Raw genomic sequence first — 20,711 nt, 5'->3', positions numbered from 1 at the left:
AGTGGTTTGGAAATACGAGTACGTCTGCCTGTTTGTAATTTGTAACAATGAAATTAAGTGTCAGAAATTGAAATAGATTTTGACGAAGATTGATCATAATTTTAAAAATGACAAATAAAATGGACTCGATGTCGAAAAGAGAAAAAATTTCAATTTCATCGTAACAACTTTTTACCTGAAGTTGAATACGTTATTTTCGAACTTTCTTAAAATAATTTTTAGAATTTTAGTCATGAGCAAAAATTTGTCATCATGACATTGTGTTCACTTTTGACCTAGAATAAATCTTCTTGATAATTTTTCAGATCACGATTTTTTCCAACTGTATTTGTGACCCCCTCCCCTCAAAATTTGAGTGAGGTAGAAACACGTCTGATTCGATCATTTTTCTTCAAATATCCTCTGCTCATTGATGTTCAATGCAGACAACATATTATTAGTCTAAAGTTGCTTTACATCGAAGAACTACCCGGGAAAAAAAGTTTTATAGAATTTTATAAAAAATACCCACTTATTTTCTATACAAAATTTGTCTCTATCAAACTGTATACAACTGTATAAAATTTTATGCAGTTGTATGCAGTTGTATACAGTTTGATAGAGACAAATTTTGTATAAAAAATAATTGGGTATTTTTTATAAAATTTTATATTTGGTTGCTATGAAGACAAATTTTAACATTGATTCAAAATTATTCATGAATTAATGCAAGATCATTTGATGAATAATACCATTTTGTGAATTGTGGGCTTCCAAAGCATCCACTTTTTATCAAAAATTAAGTCCCACGCTCCTCACTTCACTACACATGACACTTTGAGTGGAATATTTAGAAGAGACCAAGAAAATCAATATATAGAGAATGATGCAGTACTTTATCTAAGAGTACTAACTATACCATTTCATTTGATACAATTGTATCATTTTTGATAAACTTATATAAAAATGTATACAATATTGTCTATTTGATAAAATTACATAAATTTTGATAAAAAAAAAATTTAAAAACTAACACCATATTTGATCACTTTTATCAAATTTTATACAGCTGAATCAAATTCTATACAAATGTATACAGTTTTAAACAATTTTATAAACGTTTATACAATTAATGGAAAATATCCATTCTACTGAAAAAAATTTTATCCAATTTTATCAAAGCAATTACTCTTCTTTTTATCAAAATCTATATGAATGTATAAAACTGTATACAATTATATGCATTTGATACACCTTTATAAAAAGCTAATTCAATTTTGATGAAATTCTATAAAATTTTATGCAATTTTATCAAAGCAATTATTTTTCTTTTTATGAAAATGTATAGGAATGTATAAAACTGCATACAATTGTATCATATTTGATACACCTTTATAAAAAGCTATTTCAATTTTGATGAAATTCTATAAAATTTTATGCAATTTTTATAGAACTCTACACAAGTTTATGCAATTTTTATAGAATTCTATACAAGTTTATAAAACTTTTTTTCCTGGGTATTATTATAGCCTTTTTCAAGTGTAATACAAAGGGAAGTCACAAAAAATACATTTCTCAGCGCTGTCAATATCGCTATTCGCTAGGTCAGTTCGAAAGTTTGTTTGTTTTTTCCAACATGTAAAATATACAACGATTCAAGAATGGAAAAATACCCAAGTAATAAAAAAAAGTATTTGTTTATAAATTTATCACATTAAGCATATTTTACAAGACAATAAAAGTTTAAACTTTAAAACAGACACAGCGGGAATGAAGGGTATCGAGGTTTGATAAGTATAGGTGAGTAATGTGATGTACTTAATACTCGTATTTGTGTTTGACTTGAAAAAGACAGTGGCCGAAACGAGCTTTCGTAAAAACAATGTATTTTTCTTGAAAATAAGACGTTCGAGCTTAATAAAAATAAAAATTTCTCATGTTCAGTCTGACAATTTCAACTGTTTGTGTAGTGAAATCAAATTGACAAATTACGTAGGTATGTGAATTTTAAAAAAGGAATCAATAGACGTCATTCATGTAAGTAGATTTTTATGTAGGTACATACTTATTTTTTCACTTTTGCTTTTCTTCTAAAGATTTTATGAAGGTTACTCCAAGCCATGTTGGGGTTGGCAGGGTTTAAGCTATGTTAAATTTATGCATAAAAATTTAATTTTCAACCTGCCTTTCTCGTTTATATAGAATTTAAATTCATGTTAGGTTAGGTTAGGTTAAGGCATGCCTAAAAACAATTTTCGTCATCATTCTCAATTTTTCAATTTTACCTGAAAAAGTTACGTCATGCTGAGTCTTGTAAAACACAGTCAAGGTCATTGAACGTCAAATGTTAAATTACCTATCATTTATCAATTATTATGATTCGCGAATTAAATTGAATTTTTTTCCTTCATACATTTTTTTACCCTGAATTTCCTTGAAGCAGATAAAGACACATTCTCCCAAATGAAAAAACCCGGCATTGTTTTATTTTTCCGAATGAACAATTTCCCGAATCAGTTTTTTCTGAAAATTTCAATATCCTAAATGCACAAAAGTGGGGAAAATAAGTTCAGTTTTTTGCTAAAATTGAAGAAAAGACCGGTTGTTGTTGTTGTTGTTGTTGTTATTTTTTCAGGTCAAACTTCCCAAAGACTCAGTCCTGATTCCAGCCAAAATTGCAAAAAATCCTAGTTCTTTTTTTCTAAAAGTTGCCAAGAAAAATCTGTTTGTTGGCACAGTTATCAAAATGACTGGTTCTTTTTTTTCATTTCTTTCAAATATCAGAAAAAAAAACTTTCAAGTATTCGGTCAGAATTTTCAAAAATTTTGTCAAAATTGCGAAAAGTAATATTTTTTTAATAAAAACTATAGATAAAGCATATTTTTTAAACAAAATTTCAAAAAGTCTTGTTTTATTGACAAAATTGCAAAAAAAATGTTTAGTTGAAATTTTCAAAAAAAAATGGTCGCAAAATACTTCTTTTTTTACCAAAAATGCAAAAAAATCAGTTTTACCTTACCTCATTTTTTTTGGAAAAAATTTGAAAAAACCCTACTTTTTTGCAAGAATAAAAAGATCTATTTTTGTCAAAATTCTGTCAATTAATCTCCCCAAAAAAACGTTATTTTTGTTGAAACTTAAAATTGTCAAAAAGTCTAGGTTTTTTATGCCAAAATTGCAAAAAGACATTTTTTTTAAAGCCTTTACTCATCAACTATTTTTAGGAAGAATTCGTACCCTTTCTTTCTCATTTTTAAATGCAACTATTCTCTGTATAAAGAACTTTCAAAGAAGAATCCAGGAAGTATAATACTCGATGAACTTCATTCATATCACAAAGATGATTAATTACTAAACAAAACCATATGTGAAAAATTTCTCCACTTAACCAAAAGTGGTGTCGGCTTCTTCGTTGAACCACAATGAGCTGGTACGTGATAGTAATTAAATTTCTTCAACATAATTTAACGGGAATAACGGGATCCTCGCTTTGATGTGTTAATCAATGACAAGAGGGTGTTAATTTTTCAATGTGCTACGTTAGTATTTCTTCAGAACCAAGCTCTTATACCATAAAGTGGTTAATTTCCTTATAAGAGGCAAACTGGATTTTGATAAATTGCCTATGATAAATGTATCTAGTAGTAGGTAAATGTAGAGATAGGTACCGCGTATTGTACATATGAAATTGCAGTAATTTTAATTTGACAAATTTCATTTCAGGTTGGATTTGTAATCATTGTCCTATGATACTGTGAAAGGAGCCATGTCCGAAGAAGAGGAACCAACAAATTCTCAAACGCAGCAAGAAGAGTGAGTATACTTGGATTTTCACAAAAAAATACAAATAGCTAATCGTATTTACACTCGAATTATCCGGCACGGTGGTGATGTTTCGATTTAACCAAACCTAATTTAAAATAGTTATTACGTGAAAATGGAAAGTTTTCCATTTGTCTTCTTGCTTAATAGTATACCTATACATAGGATTGAGTTAATTTTGACGTTTCGTAACAACACGGTAGCTTTTTTCTTCACCATTCAAGTCACGAAATTGGTAGCGTTCAAGCGTAAACAACTCCTACTCCGAATCTCAATAGCTTTGTATACGTAAAATCGACGAGCATTTTATGCAAAAATGAAATTCACCGGCGCGTATTCTAAGTTGTAAAAAATTTCCATGTTACCATTGACCTTTTACTAAGTAACATATCGTTCGAAACGCCGAGCTGAGCGTCGAAACTTTTGCCATTCTCTCGTACTATAACACCATGTGTAAGTGCACCATCGTTCGTTCGTAATTATAGTGCGAGTAAAAAACAAAAGGCTAGGTTTAAGAAAATACAATACACACACACACACAGATATCTAATGGGCTATTCAAATTAACGCGGATAAATCATCGAAAAGGGTTACATTATGTTATGTTTCTGCTTTCTGCGCATATTGCCGCAAATAAACGATTAGGTATATACGCGATGGTGTTAGGATTGTTATATTGTGTATCTAAATTCGTTATATTTGTATACTGATTGTTTGTACATATCTACTTGTATACAAAGATGTATAATCGATGTTATTTCGAGGAGCACAATATAATATACATACGTATATCCGAGACTAAATTACCTATTTTCCATTCACCGACATTATAGCTCGTAACACTGAAGTTACTCTTGCACATTTTACATGCTCTTAATAGTGCTAGTTTTACTGTTAACAAAATAGCGATACCTTGTATTTAGTGTGCCGTGAAATTCCTCGCGAAAAAATACTCTCGTACGGACAAATTATGCAACTTGTTTTACATCCTGGTAGGTAGCGAAGACGATGCTTTGCATATTCTCGATTTTAAAAGGGATACTTTTGTATAGATATCTCCCTAGGGGGATTTCGTTTCAACTTTTAGGCAATTTTAAGGTCAAGGTTGTTCTATCTACACCCACATGATACACGAAAAGAAAAAATATAATATACATGTGGAGGTTCTTAACTAATTCAGCATGTACATGTTTTGAAATAGGTAAGTCAACGAACCACATCCAGAAGATAGTATCTCAGGTGCTATGTCGGCCTAGGCAATTTCCATAAAAATTCAAGACCACTTTTAGGGTTCTACTGGGGGGTTGAACATTTTCAAATCGCTTATTTTAGGGTAAATTCACATTTTGAATGTTTTTTTTTTCTAATACATATTTTGAAACAATTATTCCAAAATATCAAAAGTCATCATTTCTGAAACTAGGGAAATAGTTTAGAATGCAGCGGTGCCAATTTTTCGGGCATTAAGTATAATTTGCTTCAAAAAAATCGAAAAAACTAGTCAAAAACTTATCAAACTTTTTCGGTTTTTTGAAATTGGAAATCATGACCAAAAAATTGACACCACTGTGCTTTAAAATATTTCCCCAGTTTCAGAAACGATACCTTTTGATATTTTTGCATAATTAATTCGAATTTGCAAATTTTCAATCGCTCAATAGAAACCTAAAAATGGTCTTGAATTTTGATGGAAATGACCAAAGTCGACGCAAAATCTCAAAAAAATACTATCTTTTGGAACTGTGCCATTTTCCCCAAAACAACAAACCACAATTTTTTTGAAAAGGCTCACTGTTTGAGGACCCATATCTCCCTATCAGAAGCATCTCAGGAGCTAAAAATTTTTTTTCCAAGTGTCTGTCAACTCTAAATGGAGTTCTCTACTGAATTTAGTCAAAAACGTGCAACAATTTCTTTTTTTTGCGATCCATCCTATAATAATAAGCACTAAGCAGTCTTTCAGAACCTTGAAATTTTTGAAACACACGCTCTAAGATTACAAGTGTGGTCTTACATGAAAAACAAAGAAGTAGTGTGAGGTAGCATCCATGCCAGTATGTGATACCTACTATGATTGTGACTGTATTATTCTCCTCCTTGGTCTACGTGTCAACTCCCGCTTAAGCCAAACCCCAAAGTGACTGGAACAGTTCAAGGCTCAACACACTGAACTGGAACTTTCTCTCATCACTGCATAAGTAGCAGGGGCAAAGTAATACACAGGAGAATTTGGTCTGTTATGCTTATGTATGTCCTTGCACTATAGGTGACCAAAGATGGTAATCTTGGGTACCTGATCAATATACTTGAGCCCTTTGTGCGTGCCATGTTGTGATATGTGATTCTAATTGTTGCAATAATTATACATATTTAACTATTCAAAAAGGTTTCTTGCGAACACGGATTCCTGGTCATCATTGTTGTGCTATGTGTATAGTCTCTATTAATTTAGGATACAGTTAGTTATAATTACATCCAGCTAATCTGTGTGTATTGTTGTTAAGGTGTATATTTATGAATTTACTGCGAATATAGGAGTGTAGATATAGGAGTTGTGAGTTCTTATTTTGTTGTACAGATCACCTGTAATTAAGTAGGTACTCTTACGAATATATCAGTTGTGAGTATTGTCAAACCTATACTTGATAGTTATAATAGGTAAGACTACAGTAATGTAGAGTTGAATAAGTGAGAATCCCGTAGGCTATCCAGGAAAATCATAAGGGACGATACGTCTATTCTTCGTGAATATATTCTGACCTTAACCACCTCTCTGATTAATTATCATCTAAACCATCACTACCATTCTTGTCTCTTTAACCCTTCACAGTAGGAGAATCAAACTTGAAACAAAAGATGACCTGATCTTTCAAAATGAACGTAATTGGCATAAAATTTTAAAACAAAAAATTGCAGAAATTCTTCCACGAATAATTTTTTGAAATTAGCATTCCTCCAGAAAAAAAAAGTTGAAAAAAGTAAGTTCTAGAGAGACTATTCTGAAGTGCAATGTTGCTTAAAAATTGAACAGTCGTGGAAAGAGGTTTTTTACCCTCTGTTCTGGCTTAACCTACATTTTCTGGCAGACTATAAGCATAGTAATTTTTTTTTTAAAATTAGGATAAGTCGCAATCTGAGAGTAAGAAAAATTGGAAAGAATGTTCACGAAAAATCAATATTTACAGCAAGTCATTTTTTTCAAGAAATTTTTGTAAAATTTTTTTCAATAAGTAAAATTTTTTTGCAATGGCTCCGGTCCGGAGCTCTTCATCCTGCCTTCAGGAAAATTCTTTTTTTTTGTAGGTGGGGAATTTGATTCTGGGATAATTTTTTCTTCAATTAATAATTTTTGAGTTTTTTCGCCTTATTGTTAGTATTTCTAGACCTGAAATTTAATTTCTATCCCATTTCTCCACCGTCTTGACTGAAAAGTTCTGTGCACCTGATTCATTCCAAACTTGAAAACCCGCTCTAACAATGAATTATGTAGAAGCAGCATTTTGAGCAGTTCTGGAGCCTGCAGAAGATTTTTGGAAATATAATTCTACCGAAATGTCGCCGAATTACATTAGAAGGCTGAAATTAGGTTCATACCCTTTCTTTGACCTGCTCAGTCAATTGGAAATAGTTTCGAGCCGCTTTGACACCTTCAGCGATATTTTGGAAATTCCAGTTGTCTAAAAAATGTGTTCAAATAGGGACACCTTGTATGCAGTTAATAGCTACCTACATTAGTTATCAAATCACTACATCACCTACGTCTCAAGTCTGAACATGTTATTCGAATTAATTTACTTCCTTTTTCCAAAATCACAACAACTAAATTGCGCATAAGAACCAATGTCGAATATGTGTCTAATATACCTATACATTTTATTATAATAGATGAAACGTAAATCATCATTAATAAAATAACGCTGTTGCGAATTCAGAGCAGACAGCTTAAGTGTTGGTGTAGGTAAAGTGTACCGGTAGTTTATTTTTCAATGTTCAACTGTTTGGCATTATATTCTGCGAACGTTATACTCGTAATTCGAATTCGACAGTTTTAGTTTTTTTATATTATAAAGCTTACGCTTCTTAAAAAGGGTTAAAATTTCAGATATTTATCGTCGGTAAAGATGTCTTTTCTCTCACATTATACCTAAACTACGTCGAAAGCGTTTAATAAATCAAGACAAGCGAGGTTAACATAATTTCGCCGCAAACATCGAACAAGTTGAAAGTTTTTGAATTAGTCGAAGCGTGAAAAAATACACTGTATCGAGGCACATATCTATCTATAATCTATGTATACAATGTATACATCGTGTTATGGCTCGAACAATGGAAAAACTATACGTATAGTATGGCGGTTTTATGCATTCTGTCGACGTATAGTATACGTAATGTACTTTACCGAATATTATCGCACTTACGGCAACGTTTTATTCATTATTTTAACGTACTCTCCGCTACACCTTCGCCGTGCTTCATCGTTCCACAACCACGTGAGCTGGCCTGTATTTTACACTTTTCTAAATTGCGTAAAACTTTCAACACTTGTTAATGGAAAATTATAGTTTTATGTTCGGTTCACCTATATCCTGTATGAGAATCCACATGCTCGTGCTCGTGCTCGTCCTCTTTTCCTTTTTGTATTACCAAAATACCTTGTATACGTTAAAATATCGACTTTGTTTCGCGATAAAATTCCTATTTTATGGAATAAAACAACGTGTGCAGTATTAACAACATAAGATACCGATTAAAATTACCACCAGAATGGGTATAAAATTTCATGCATGGGCATGGACAAAATACATTTTGTTAGGGGACGCAGTTCGGATGTTTTGACTCGTTACCTACTTAAAACTGGAGAGGATGAGAAACCTAAAGTAATGAGTTTGGCTAACTGGTGCTATATCATTTTGACATATTTCTTGAAAAATTTATTTGACTTGGTTTTTAAAAAATGACTTTGAAAGTATTATCGTGTTTTTGAATAATAATCACAAAAATTGCACATTTTGCACCCACCGTTACTAGACCTACTCATCTCTGGTATATGAAAATATTAGGTAGGTAGGTACATATTTTCTCCTTCCATAGTCGAAAATTTGATTCAGATTGAAATTTAACTGACCTATTTCTTAGCTAGGTACTAGAATATTTAAAGATGCATGAGGCAGAAGCTATTCGCAAGTTTATAATCCGCAATACAGGTTCCTGAGAAAAGAGCTTAATATAACTCGATCACGTTAATGATATTATCGTCTTAACAGCGTGTATACCTTATCTAAATTTTCATTTCCTCGCTCTATACTTGCGAAAGTACACCTAGAAGACGTATACATACCTACCATTCTAGTCGAGCGGAGGATCACTGAAGGTGATTTTATGCATGTATTTTTTGAGAAGGATATCGTCTATGCTGTATTATTCACATATCTGGAAATTCTAAAGATGGCATCTCACACCATCTCAAAAATAGGAAAAAATCTGTTCACCTATCTATTTTTCCACGGAACTTCTCGAACTGGCACTTTATAATTTGAACGAAACAAAGCTAGATCAAAAGAGCATGACTCAAAACCCTTGTGATCAAAATTTCAGGTCCTCAAGTTCATTTTTGGATTTTTGATGCATTTTTGAAAATTTAAATAGGTATAAAATTTTAAAATTTTTTCATAAAGCATAAATTTTTTTGACAAAATTGAACTGGTGTGTCTATACAATCAACTGACTCAAGTCAAGAACAATCGAAATTTGACCTTTCTGGACCCTTCAGCGATTTTTCAATTTTCCCCAAAAATTTCAAAACATTCTGTAGGGGCCAAAAATAAACTTGAAACAATTTTTAAAACTTCAAAGTTGAAATGAAAGATTAATTTCAGAAACCGAACTCGAACCGAACAAATATTTTTTATATGGGTAGACCTTGATACGATATGACAAATGGTGTAAACCGTAGTTCTCAAAGTGCATTTGCAAGGAAGATAGGGGTTCTCAAAGTTTTGAGGAAAATAAGGATATTGTAAAGTTCAAGTGAGGTTACTTGAAAATTACAAATGGTACATTTTTGATACTTTTGCCAGTTCGTGGGACCATAGAAGAGATTTTTGTTGATGCGCTGAAAATCAGTGTTGCCACTTTTTAGAGTACCGAAAATTGGCTGAAAAAGTTTTAAATGATATTTCTCCATGGCGTTCATCGTGATCAAATATGAACATTCTGAAAAAATTACCCCAAGTTCAACTTTTTATGCTGATTAACATATCAGACAATTGAGGTGGCATTTTTCTTATACTCAATTTTTAAAATTCCAAAGGTCACCAGAAAATACAATTTCTTGAAAATATGGTGTAAAATTGATAAAAATATGTCAATTTGCGCAATTTGGTCTTTTTAAGGAAAGAAATTATATTTTCTGATTATCTTTGGAATTTTAAAAATCGAGAATAAGAAAAAGGCCACCTCAATTTTTTGATACAGTAATCATTATAAAAAGTTGTAGGCACTTGGAATAATTCTTTCAGAATTTTTGAGCATTACATGGATACCTTGAAAAAAGGTAATTTTTGGTGCTCAAAAAGTGGAAACACTGATTTTCAGCCCATCTCTAAAAAGCTCTTCTACGTTTCCACGAACTGGCAAAAGTTCCAAAAATGCACCTTTTGTATTTTTCAAGTTACCCCAACTTGAACTTTAGCATATCCCTATTTTCCCAAAAACTTTGAGCACCCCTATCTCCCTTGCAAAAGCACTTTAAGAACCGCAGTTTGCGCTATTTGTCATCCCTCATCGAAATCTTCTATCCTCATGGAAAATATTTTAAAAATTGCTGACCTCAGAGTGCAAAAAGCTCAGCGATTTGACAGGGAATGATGCAGTTTTAAAATAAAACAATTTTTAGTACGTAAAAAGGGCATCACTTCTCCGCAAATTTTGGAGGTACAAATGCTTTAATTTTTTTTTAAATTTGACTTCCCCTGTACTGAATAATATCTTTAATCATCCCCCTCCCTCAATCAGATCGCAATCAACTTTTACAAATATTTTTATCGAGTACATTTATAAAACACAGAAACCAAAATTTCTCACCTGCTAAGACACAATAAAAAAAAAAGAAAGGCAAAAAGAATTCATCATATAGAAACATTCTAATTGGAAAACACGACTATATGTTTTGAAATGGGATAAAATTTATAGCGAAAATATCACGTTTCGTTACAATTCCTGGCACAATGATACTCGCATCAACGTATCGCCGTATTAACCTCTTTTCATGCCCATGGGATGAAATCATTAGACCGGTGTTTTAATAGATGATATGTCACCAGGGTAAAATTTTTTATTATACCAGAAATATCGTTTATATGAACCCTAAGAGTGTCGATATCGGTAAATTATTTTCGAACGATACATAGATAACATTTTTTCATTCAAATTGAAGGGGGAGCTTCGTACTTCAACTAAGGAAAGATTTCTTCGATATCGAAACATGGATTTATTTGCTGATGATTTCGCATTTGTTTACGTCAATATTTCTATACGTAGCTATAAAAAAAACAACCACCTACAAGTGAACATGATGTGCAGTTTCTCTACTAGCAAAAAAAAAAAAAAAAAGAAGAAAGAAGGTAAAATCAAACAGGGTGTTTTGTGCAAGTTGTATACGATATGAAGAAACTCGCGTAACAAAAACTTTCATCACTAAATTAAACCCACGAGGGTGTTTTTTCTTTAGCTAAAATTAGTATTTTTTAGTTGGGAAATTTTCACCCAAACTTTATAAAACTTGGCCTACCCTCGCAAAACCGCCATCTGCAAACATTCACCTTTTTCTATGAAATTTGAAACACATCTGCGTGTAACGTAAAACGTACTAGGTAACGTTTTGTAACTTGAAAAGCTTGTAGTTTCTATGTGCGATTACACGTATTCACTTTACACCACTTGATGACTCCTTTAATAGGCGCATGAATTATACCAATAATGTAGGTACGGAATATTTCATACAACAAATTATCACACAAAGCTGTTAAAACTTTCGATATTACGTTGAATGTTTTTCAAAATACATTTGAAAGTTTTATCTGATTGTAGTGTGGAAACTAAATCATAATAATAATATAAAATACCGTAGCTACTTATCGAAGCGAGGGTAAAATGGTGAAGGAACCCTATTTTATACATTATTTATGAAAACCGATGTGCGGCAAGAGGTAGGTGTAGGTATCACTTGAAAAACAAGAAAATTTCATTAATATACCTACCCATGTTTAAGCGTCACTTTTCAAATGAGTATGACAAAAAAAATGTGTTAGGTACATTTTTTTAAAAATACGAGCATTTCATCATCGTAAACAAATCTCTCTCCAAGTAGGTACCTTTTATTTAATTTTTTTTATTTTCGCGGCGTTGAAAAATGTCTACCAACACCTACGCCTCCTCTTCTATATAGTTACGTAAGGCATACAATGACAAAAAAAAATAAAGAAAACAATGCTTTGGGAGAACTTTATCAATGAGAAAGGAAACAAAAAAGTACTATAATTATTTGCCGGGTTTTTGTTAAAGTGCGATAAAATAAAACTATCTAGATTTTATATTCAATTTTTATACGAAAAAATAACAAAAGTGGAGTATTTTTTCTCCCAAAGTGAAACTTTTTAATCTTTTATTGCCTTTTGAAATCGATAAAATGTACAGGTCGATTGCGAACTGGTACCTAACTGTGATTTACTTTAAACCTTTCAATTTCCGGCTGGTAAGAGAAAAATTACAAAATACAACGACCATATGATTCAAATAGTGGAAATTTTCATCATACGGATAGACATGTACGTATTATTGGGTTACTTTCAAGAGTAACTTTCGAGCATAAAAATATCCTCAATTGTTTGGCTAGTTTTTTTTCCCCTTTTCGAAAAACGAGAAAAGAAAGACGTCGCATGTCGAACACTGGTTATTTCGCTGCCTCTATACACGTGCTTTTGCTTTTTCTAATCGAGTTACTTAATCCATTCGTTTCGAAATGTAATTGGATATTCTGTTCGATATGTAAACAGTCATTTTTTTCTGCAAAATGTTGTAATTTGTACTTTTGCTTCAATTTTTTTTTTTTTTTTTTGGAAAAATCCATAGAACTGAAAAAAAGCCTGAAGCTAGTAAGCTCAAGTTTTGTTAGGAAATTATTGATTTGATCGTAATTTTTAAAAAAATGAGTTTTACAGCTGATAAAAGACGACGGCGCAATCAAATTCAATCTCTATTCAAAGTATATTTACTCCTTAATTTCTGGGTTGAGCAACCCAATTCACACTTGTGTAGTTTGGGTTGCTACATCACGAGGCAAATTATTCGTCATCTGTTTCAGAACACCCAGTAGGCTATACTAAATTATAAAGAAATACATTTTCGAGCTTTTTCAATAACTGAACAAACACTAATACAGAGAAACTTGCCTGAAAAAATTTTCTAAATACGACACTTTCTCAGCCTTTTCCAGAACAATAACTTTTTCAATCCAATTTGCCATCTTTATTACACCCTTTCACAGTTGACAATTCATTTGGTGGTAAAATTCAACTTCACGGTTTACCTTTTTCTTTCTGTAAAGTATTTTTCAAAAGTTTTATAAATTGGCCAATGATTAGATTTTTTCTATTATTTTATTTCGCCAACTTTAATATAGAAAAGTCGAAGGTCTTTAAAAACAAATTCTTTTCGACTTCTCGAACCTTGAAGTTTTAAAGTCGAAAAACCAAGTCATCGAAAGTTTCAAAAATAAACCAGGATGAAATATATTTGCTAAAAATGTTCAAAACTAGGTGAAAAAACCGTATCGAAAAAGTTTCATATCACGTTTAAGTAGGTATAGTTTGGTAACTATAGAAAAAAAAACGAATCCGGTATAAATGAATCGCGTCGTGCAATTTGTTTACATAAAATAACCCAAGGGTGTTGAGTTTGATCTTTTTTTTTGTGGTTTTTAGGTTTGTCGATTTTTGCGGCGAAAAAAATTCACCTCAGTCGGCCATTTTACGTTTATCATGCATAATAAAACAAACATATACTGTAATTTATGAAGGGTAATTTTCAGTTTTCACGAGTAAGATATTTAAGACGCAGACGCACCGAGTGTAAGTTAAAATATTCTCAAGTTTTTAGCATAATTTTAATATTTTTATCATCACAAGCTGAAACGATGTTCCTACTCGAAAGAAAGTTACTAGGTAACGTATAGTAAATTTATCTTGTTGCCTTTTCTTCTGGTAACCGACTGAAAATGAGAGTGAATGGAATAAAGAAGAAATGATGATGAGAAGGTGTAGGTTTTCAGAATGAAAATTAACCGGGGAGGAGGTAATAGGTACTCTGACTGAACCACACGTGGAAGGCTTTTTGATTAAATTTGCACCTTTATTTGAATAAATGCACGTCGTAATTCCCCCAATGGTGGATGTACATACCCTATGTATAAGAAGATGAGGGGTCGTTGAAGCTGGCAAAAAATTAAAATTGCTTTAATAAAACCAACATTTCAATAGCAGTATTTTTAAAAACAAAATCCCCTCCCTTCCATTACAATATTTATGAAGAATGTTAAAAAATGATGTTAGAGAAAATCATAACACCAGCTTCCCAATGTTCACTATACGTAGGTATTATACGTACATAGTAGGTATAGTTTCCATCTTCAAAAAAAATTGATTCCAGAGCATCTTCGAGTCGCTGCTTAAAAGTAATCTGATTCTATTTCATTTTCGATGGTTCTGAAGATATTTCCACTCAACTTGTAGTAATTTCATTTCCTTTATCACTATCAACGTTTCCACGAGTGGATAAGGATTTCATTTCGTTTGAGGGAAAAATATGAAAAGTTGCCAAAATATGAAAAATTCCTACCCGAGTTGGTGGAAAAACATCAAACACCAGCTATGCATTCATCATTCGTGATACCAGACGCCACACACATGGTGACGGGACACGTTGCTCTTCGTTTCCAAACGTCACATAATTTCTATTCCTATATTGCAAGTATATTTTTACGTCACGTACTCGTTGTGAAAACAATAAACCCTTTATCCGTTCGAAAAACGCCCGTCAACTCTCGAACCCTTACGCAAAATGGAATTTTTTATTCCAACGTATATTATAGACACACTACTAAATAGAGAACTGCGTAAACGACGAGCTATAATATGTGAGAAAACTCTATAAAAAGGCTTTTCCCAGACACGAGTAGGCATTTGAAAAATTTGATCACGAAATATAAATATCGCATTTATGTACACATTTACCCCCATGCCCAAAGATCTAGTAGCAGTTTCATTGTTTCTTCGGAATTTCGCGACGCAGTCGTATTTTTTGAAAAAATTGTGTCAGTGGTACAGTATAGTTTCATTTGAATTTTTTTTTCAACAAAAAAAGTAGATAAGCATGTGAGCAATTTTCTTCTCACATTCTGCACTCATGGTCCAGGTTTTGCAAGAATGCATTAGAATTGTCTATACAATACAAAGCAGCACATACTTTATCCCTTTTCTAATGTTCAGGTTCATTGTTTGATTTCCAAGCACTTTGTGAAAGTTGCTGAATGTAGTCCTAGCCATGCGAATTTGTGTCTTGATTAGGTACATCATGATCTCTCCAATCATTGTTTATTGGAGCTCCAAAAAGTACTTTTTTGTCGATATTTTTCAATTTGATACTTTGTGCCTCAAACCCAAGTTGTGACCTGTGTTTGACATAGACACTGTTTCAATCAGTGGGTGTGTCAGATCCAAGTTAGGACTTGTGTTTGAAACAGACACTTTTTCAATCAGTGGATGTTTTCAGACCCGAGTATGGATATGTGGTGACTGTGGTTGAGACAAATACAGTGAGAGTTTCAAATTCAATATTTCCGAAAAATTTCAAAAAACGAACAAGAAACCTACTACACGTTCTGGCCAAAATCAAACAATCAGAATAAAAAACAACTGTGGTAGTGTTCAGATCCCAGTTAGGACCTGTGTTTGAAACAGACACTGTTTCAATCAGTGGTTGTGTTCAGAGTTGTGGTATCAATCCCAGGGATATTAATAAATATCAAAATTTTATTTTTTGGGACCAAAAGTGATGCGAAAAGAAAAGCTTGCAAAAACTTGAAAATTCCATCAAAACATCTTGATGACTTCTTTACATTAAGTATGTAGGTCTAGGTACTAGAAAACGTTTCAGACCAGGTGCTCTCTTTTGAATGAAGAAAACAAATTATGCTAAACTTGGGCCCCCAAAACCATTTGGTCCATTTACCATTATTTAAATAATGTTAGTAGGTAAATACAGTGAACACTGCTTATTATTATCATGGTTAATGTAATCTATCAATCACTTTATGTTTCCCATTGGGAGAAAATCTGCCCATACACTGAAAAAGACGCCAAAACCAGCTGGTTTATTGACATATTCTGAATATATGCATGAAAAAGCACTGTTCAGAAGGCGGATGGGTGCATCAAAAAAATCTGCTAAAAAATACGCTATGTGAGTATTTTGTAGCGTATTTTTCTCGTGTAAGGCCACTGCGCTTTCAAATTACATGGCGTGTTTCTTCCATCGGGAAGAAACCCACTAACCTGTTTTTTGGCGGATTCTTTTGCATATTTGCTAAATAACACACATAAATGCGGTATTTTACACAAATGTTTTAGCATAGTATAGAAATATTTGCATTCATTCCATCACATGTCTTGGTGGTTAGGTAAGTAGAAAAGTTGCTCACCAATTCTGAGACCCGGGTTCGATCCCCGGCAGAGCAAAAAACTATTTCATGAATATTGGACATTGGCAGAATTTATCATCAGCAGATTTTCACCCAATGGGGTTATCAACATCATTCAGTCCAGATCTTTTGTATCTAGAATTACTCGTCGTCGTCGCCATCGCACTCCTTTACAGGAGATAGCGTATACTTCTATCTATATCAACCAGTTCATAGCGTATCTGATAGTTTCTTTCAGGGTCTTACAGGGAGAGTTGGCCGATGAGTTTGTTGTTAACATCTCCGATTGTTTCCTCCCTCTTGTCATTCTTCCTTTAATTTTCCCCTGTACCGCTAGCATGAAGATACAGTTTTCTTGTATTTTATGAGCTAAATTCTTTAGTTTTCTATTCTTTATATCTTCTACTACGTCTTTCCGCTCCTCTCCTATTCTTGCTAATACTTCCTGGTTGGTAATGAAGTCCTTCCATGAGATCTTTAGTAGCCTTCAATAGCACCACATCTCAGAAGCAGATATTTTCTTCTCGCATTCTGCACTTATGGTCTATGTTTCACAGGAATACTTCAGAATGGTCCATATGTAGCATCGCATAATTTTCTTTCTCAGAGCTAAACTAATCGTTCGATTTCCCAGCACATTGGCTAGGTTGTTAAAGGCGCTTTTGGTCATTCCAATCTGCGATTTGATCCAGCCCGACAAACCACCTCGACACAATCTTGAAAAAAAAAATAGGGTCGAGTTGACTCAAATTCTAAGTCAAATTTGAACCAATTTATTTCCTTTTCATCATTTTTTTCGGCATAAAATCGACCTATTCTCAAAAATTATTGGTATAAAATTGATCCAAATTTTCCATCAAGCATATTTCATATTGAGCATCGTCACATATTTTGTGTAGGGTGGTTGCGGGTTAGATGCCCATAGTCGGGGGTTAGATGCCGGTGTGTCGCGGTTTTTCGAGCCTCACTGCCATAATTTTCATCGAAATGATTTCAAATTTGCGCGAATCGGTAGAGCAATTATTCCTCTATATTATACTAAAAGCGTAATTTTTTTTATCCAGTAGTTTTTTTGCAATTTGAAAAAAAAACAAGGTCACTTTTTGACCGGCATCTAACCCGCACCTACTGGCATCTATCCCCCCAGTGCGGGTTAGATGCCGATTTGGTGAGGGATAGATGCCACTACCCAAAACCCCCCCAAAAAAGGCTCCTGGAAGATTGAATTCGATGAAATTCTTTTATTTTATGCACAATAAATAAAATGAACATCAAAAATTCACAATGGAAGTTTAATTAATGAAAAAATGAAAAAGGTGTTTTTGAGAATTGACAATATGTGTTAAAAATGAATGTAATTCCAAAAATTGACCACGCCAGTTGAAAATATTTAAAAAACCATCATTTTTGGACTTTTTGCCGCAGTATTAACAAAAAAAAATTTCACCTTCCTCACTCCCATTTAATTACTATGGGCATCTATCCCGCTCACAAAAACCGGCATCTATCCCAAAATGATGGGTCAGATTGCAAGGTCAATTTTCATACCAGAATTGAAACAAATTTTTGTAAATTTGCTTGAATATGTTAGTTCAAGGTATATATTTATGCGTGAGATACTTACATGCAGTTTTGAAACACTTTTTGTGGAGAAAAAATGCGTTTCAAAAATTACGTGAAAAAAGTATCACTGGTTTTAGCTACATAAATTTTTTCATTCGCATATCAAACCAGGTTAACAATAACCGTCACAGATCAAAACTTTAACACAAACTATGTTCACCTTAAGGTATAATCTGTGCTAATCAGTTTTCAGAAAGAGTTGATAGGGAGCAATTGGTGACCACACCGGCATCTAACCCGCACCGGCATCTAACCCGCAACCACCCTAGATAATTTGAAGAGTGTGTGTAGTTTTTCAGTTGATTTTTCAATACTTTTTTGTGATTTGATGCAAAATTGACTCAATATCTGTGTCGATGGTTTTGAGTACATTCTATCGACACATTTTTCTGATCAATTTTGTGTCGAGCTTATGTAAAACGACCTTAAATCTTCAGAAAATTGCTCTTCATATTCTAGTGCATATTAATGCAAATACATAATATTATATTGTGAATTGATATTTAAAATGATTTGATGGGAAAAATCCCTGCACCTCGACTCTTTCTTGACTCAAAAATTGGATCTAGATGACCCCTTAGAAATGAAGCGAAATGTTATAACACTTCTTTTCTCCAACATTGAAGTTTTTTGAAAAACTACCTACTTATAGTTTTTGCTACACACTTTATCTGCGAGTAGTGAAATGATGTCAGCGATGAATAATTGATGTCTATTTTTTATCAATTTTCGGTCTACTTTTACTACTACTGTGCTGTTAATCAACCACAAAATTTTGAAGCGATTTTCATACTATTTTCATTTCTCAACAAAAATGAGTCAAAATCAACTCCAACTTCAATGTGTAGAAAAAATTTTATACTTTTAAGAAAAAAATTGATGAACATTTTGTGTCAAGTTTTGACTATTTTCAATTCATCAAAAAATCGATGAAAAATTGATTCAAATTTTGAAGCCTAAAAAAACAATTGACTACAACAACACAAATATGCATTTATTTTTAATCAATTTTCATGCCATTTTCATTTCTAAGTGATAATTGGCTTAAAATCAACTTCAACTTTTATGTGCTAAATTAATGTCTATTTTCAAGGCAAAATCGATAGATATTTCAAATCAAGTTTTCATAGTATTATCATTTTGACAAAAATTGGTGAAAAATAGATCCAACTTATGATTTGAAAAGTAATCAATTTTACTACCATTTTGCAACAATTTTGAATCGATTTTTTACATATTTTCATTTGAGCAAAAAATTGATAAAAAAATCGATCCAGCATTGAAATTTTAAAAAAGGCATCGATTATGATATCACAAATTTAGAACAATTTTTAATCGATTTTCACATCATTTTTATGACTTGGTAAAAATCGTCCTATAATTGACTTCAAATTTTATTTGCATAATTGATGCCTATAGAGAAAAAAAAATCAACTAACATTTGCAGTCAAGTTTAGGTCCTCAGCAAGAAATCGACCTGAAATTGATTTGAATTTTCATCATGAAATTTTGATCGATTCAAGTACTACAATAAAGGATAATTTGGGATCAAGTTTCCATCAATCTTACATTTTTTAAAAAATTCTTGAAAACTATCAGTCGATTATTTTTATATTTTTTGTCGATTCTCAAAATCGTCAAAAAAATGATCAAAAATATTTGCCGATTTCTACTTGATCAAAACTCGACCTCAAACTGAAAGCAGGGCTTAAAACCACCAAAACCAAAACCAAATAAAACCACCATAACCATTGTTTTTAATTGGTTTTAACCACTACCACAACCATTTCAACTTCTTTTTGTAAATTTCAAAAACAACAACAACAAAAAACCAATATATTTAAAAAAAAATGAAAACCAATTCATTTAAAAACAACCATTTGGGAAAAAAATTTGAATTGAAACAACCAAAACCACCAAAAAGTTGTGTTCTTTGGAGAAAACCACAACCACAACAACCATTTCAATTTTCAAATGTAACCATAACCAATTACAACCAATTCATGAAATGGTTCTTTTTGGTTTTTGCAATTTTTTTTCAATTTTTCCAGACCTGTGATGGAAATTTTCTGGTTTTTTGTCTCAAATCATACTTTTAGTAGTCCTGAATTAGTTTTTGTATAAATTTATTTGAAAATCAAAATTGTTTTTGATATCAAAACCACCACAACCACCAAAACCGTTTGAAAATTTGAAATGATTTTTGATGTGAAAAACCACCACTACCTAAAAAAAACTATTATTACAGAACCAAAACCACATCCACACCTTGTTAAAAAAAACTGAAACCATTTCAAAACCAGAACCAGAAAAACTTTGAAACCTAAACCTTAAAACCAATTGGAACCGTTATGGTTTGTGATTGGAAAACCAATTCAGAAACCATAACCTAAAACCATTTATTTTTGAGTCCTTTAAAAACCACCTACCACAACAACCAATAAAATCCAAATGGTTTTAAGCCCTCACTGAAAGTCGATTTGAATTGATTTACAGAAATTTCATTGATTACTGCGATTGGAGCATCGCAGT

General features: G+C 32.3%; 1 protein-coding gene and 1 long non-coding RNA gene across 3 annotated transcripts in view; one reads left to right on the top strand and one right to left on the bottom strand.

The window, feature by feature from the left end:
• Positions 1-20,711, bottom strand: part of LOC135848147 (uncharacterized) — a 129,379-nt gene that overhangs the window by 363 nt on the left and 108,305 nt on the right. The window lies entirely within an intron of this gene.
• Positions 1-20,711, top strand: part of LOC135848145 (arrestin homolog) — a 216,332-nt gene that overhangs the window by 87,946 nt on the left and 107,675 nt on the right. The window contains exon 2 of the mRNA XM_065367951.1: positions 3,704-3,793. Within this exon, the coding sequence (XP_065224023.1) occupies positions 3,747-3,793 (47 nt within the window). The 5' untranslated portion in view covers positions 3,704-3,746. The remainder of the gene's footprint in view (positions 1-3,703; positions 3,794-20,711) is intronic.

This window comes from Planococcus citri, chromosome 5 (assembly GCF_950023065.1).
Source record: "Planococcus citri chromosome 5, ihPlaCitr1.1, whole genome shotgun sequence".
Classification (NCBI taxonomy): Eukaryota; Metazoa; Arthropoda; class Insecta; order Hemiptera; family Pseudococcidae; genus Planococcus; species Planococcus citri.
The sequence above is the reverse complement of the archived record's forward strand: the minus strand, read 5'-3'. Positions and strand labels throughout refer to the sequence as shown.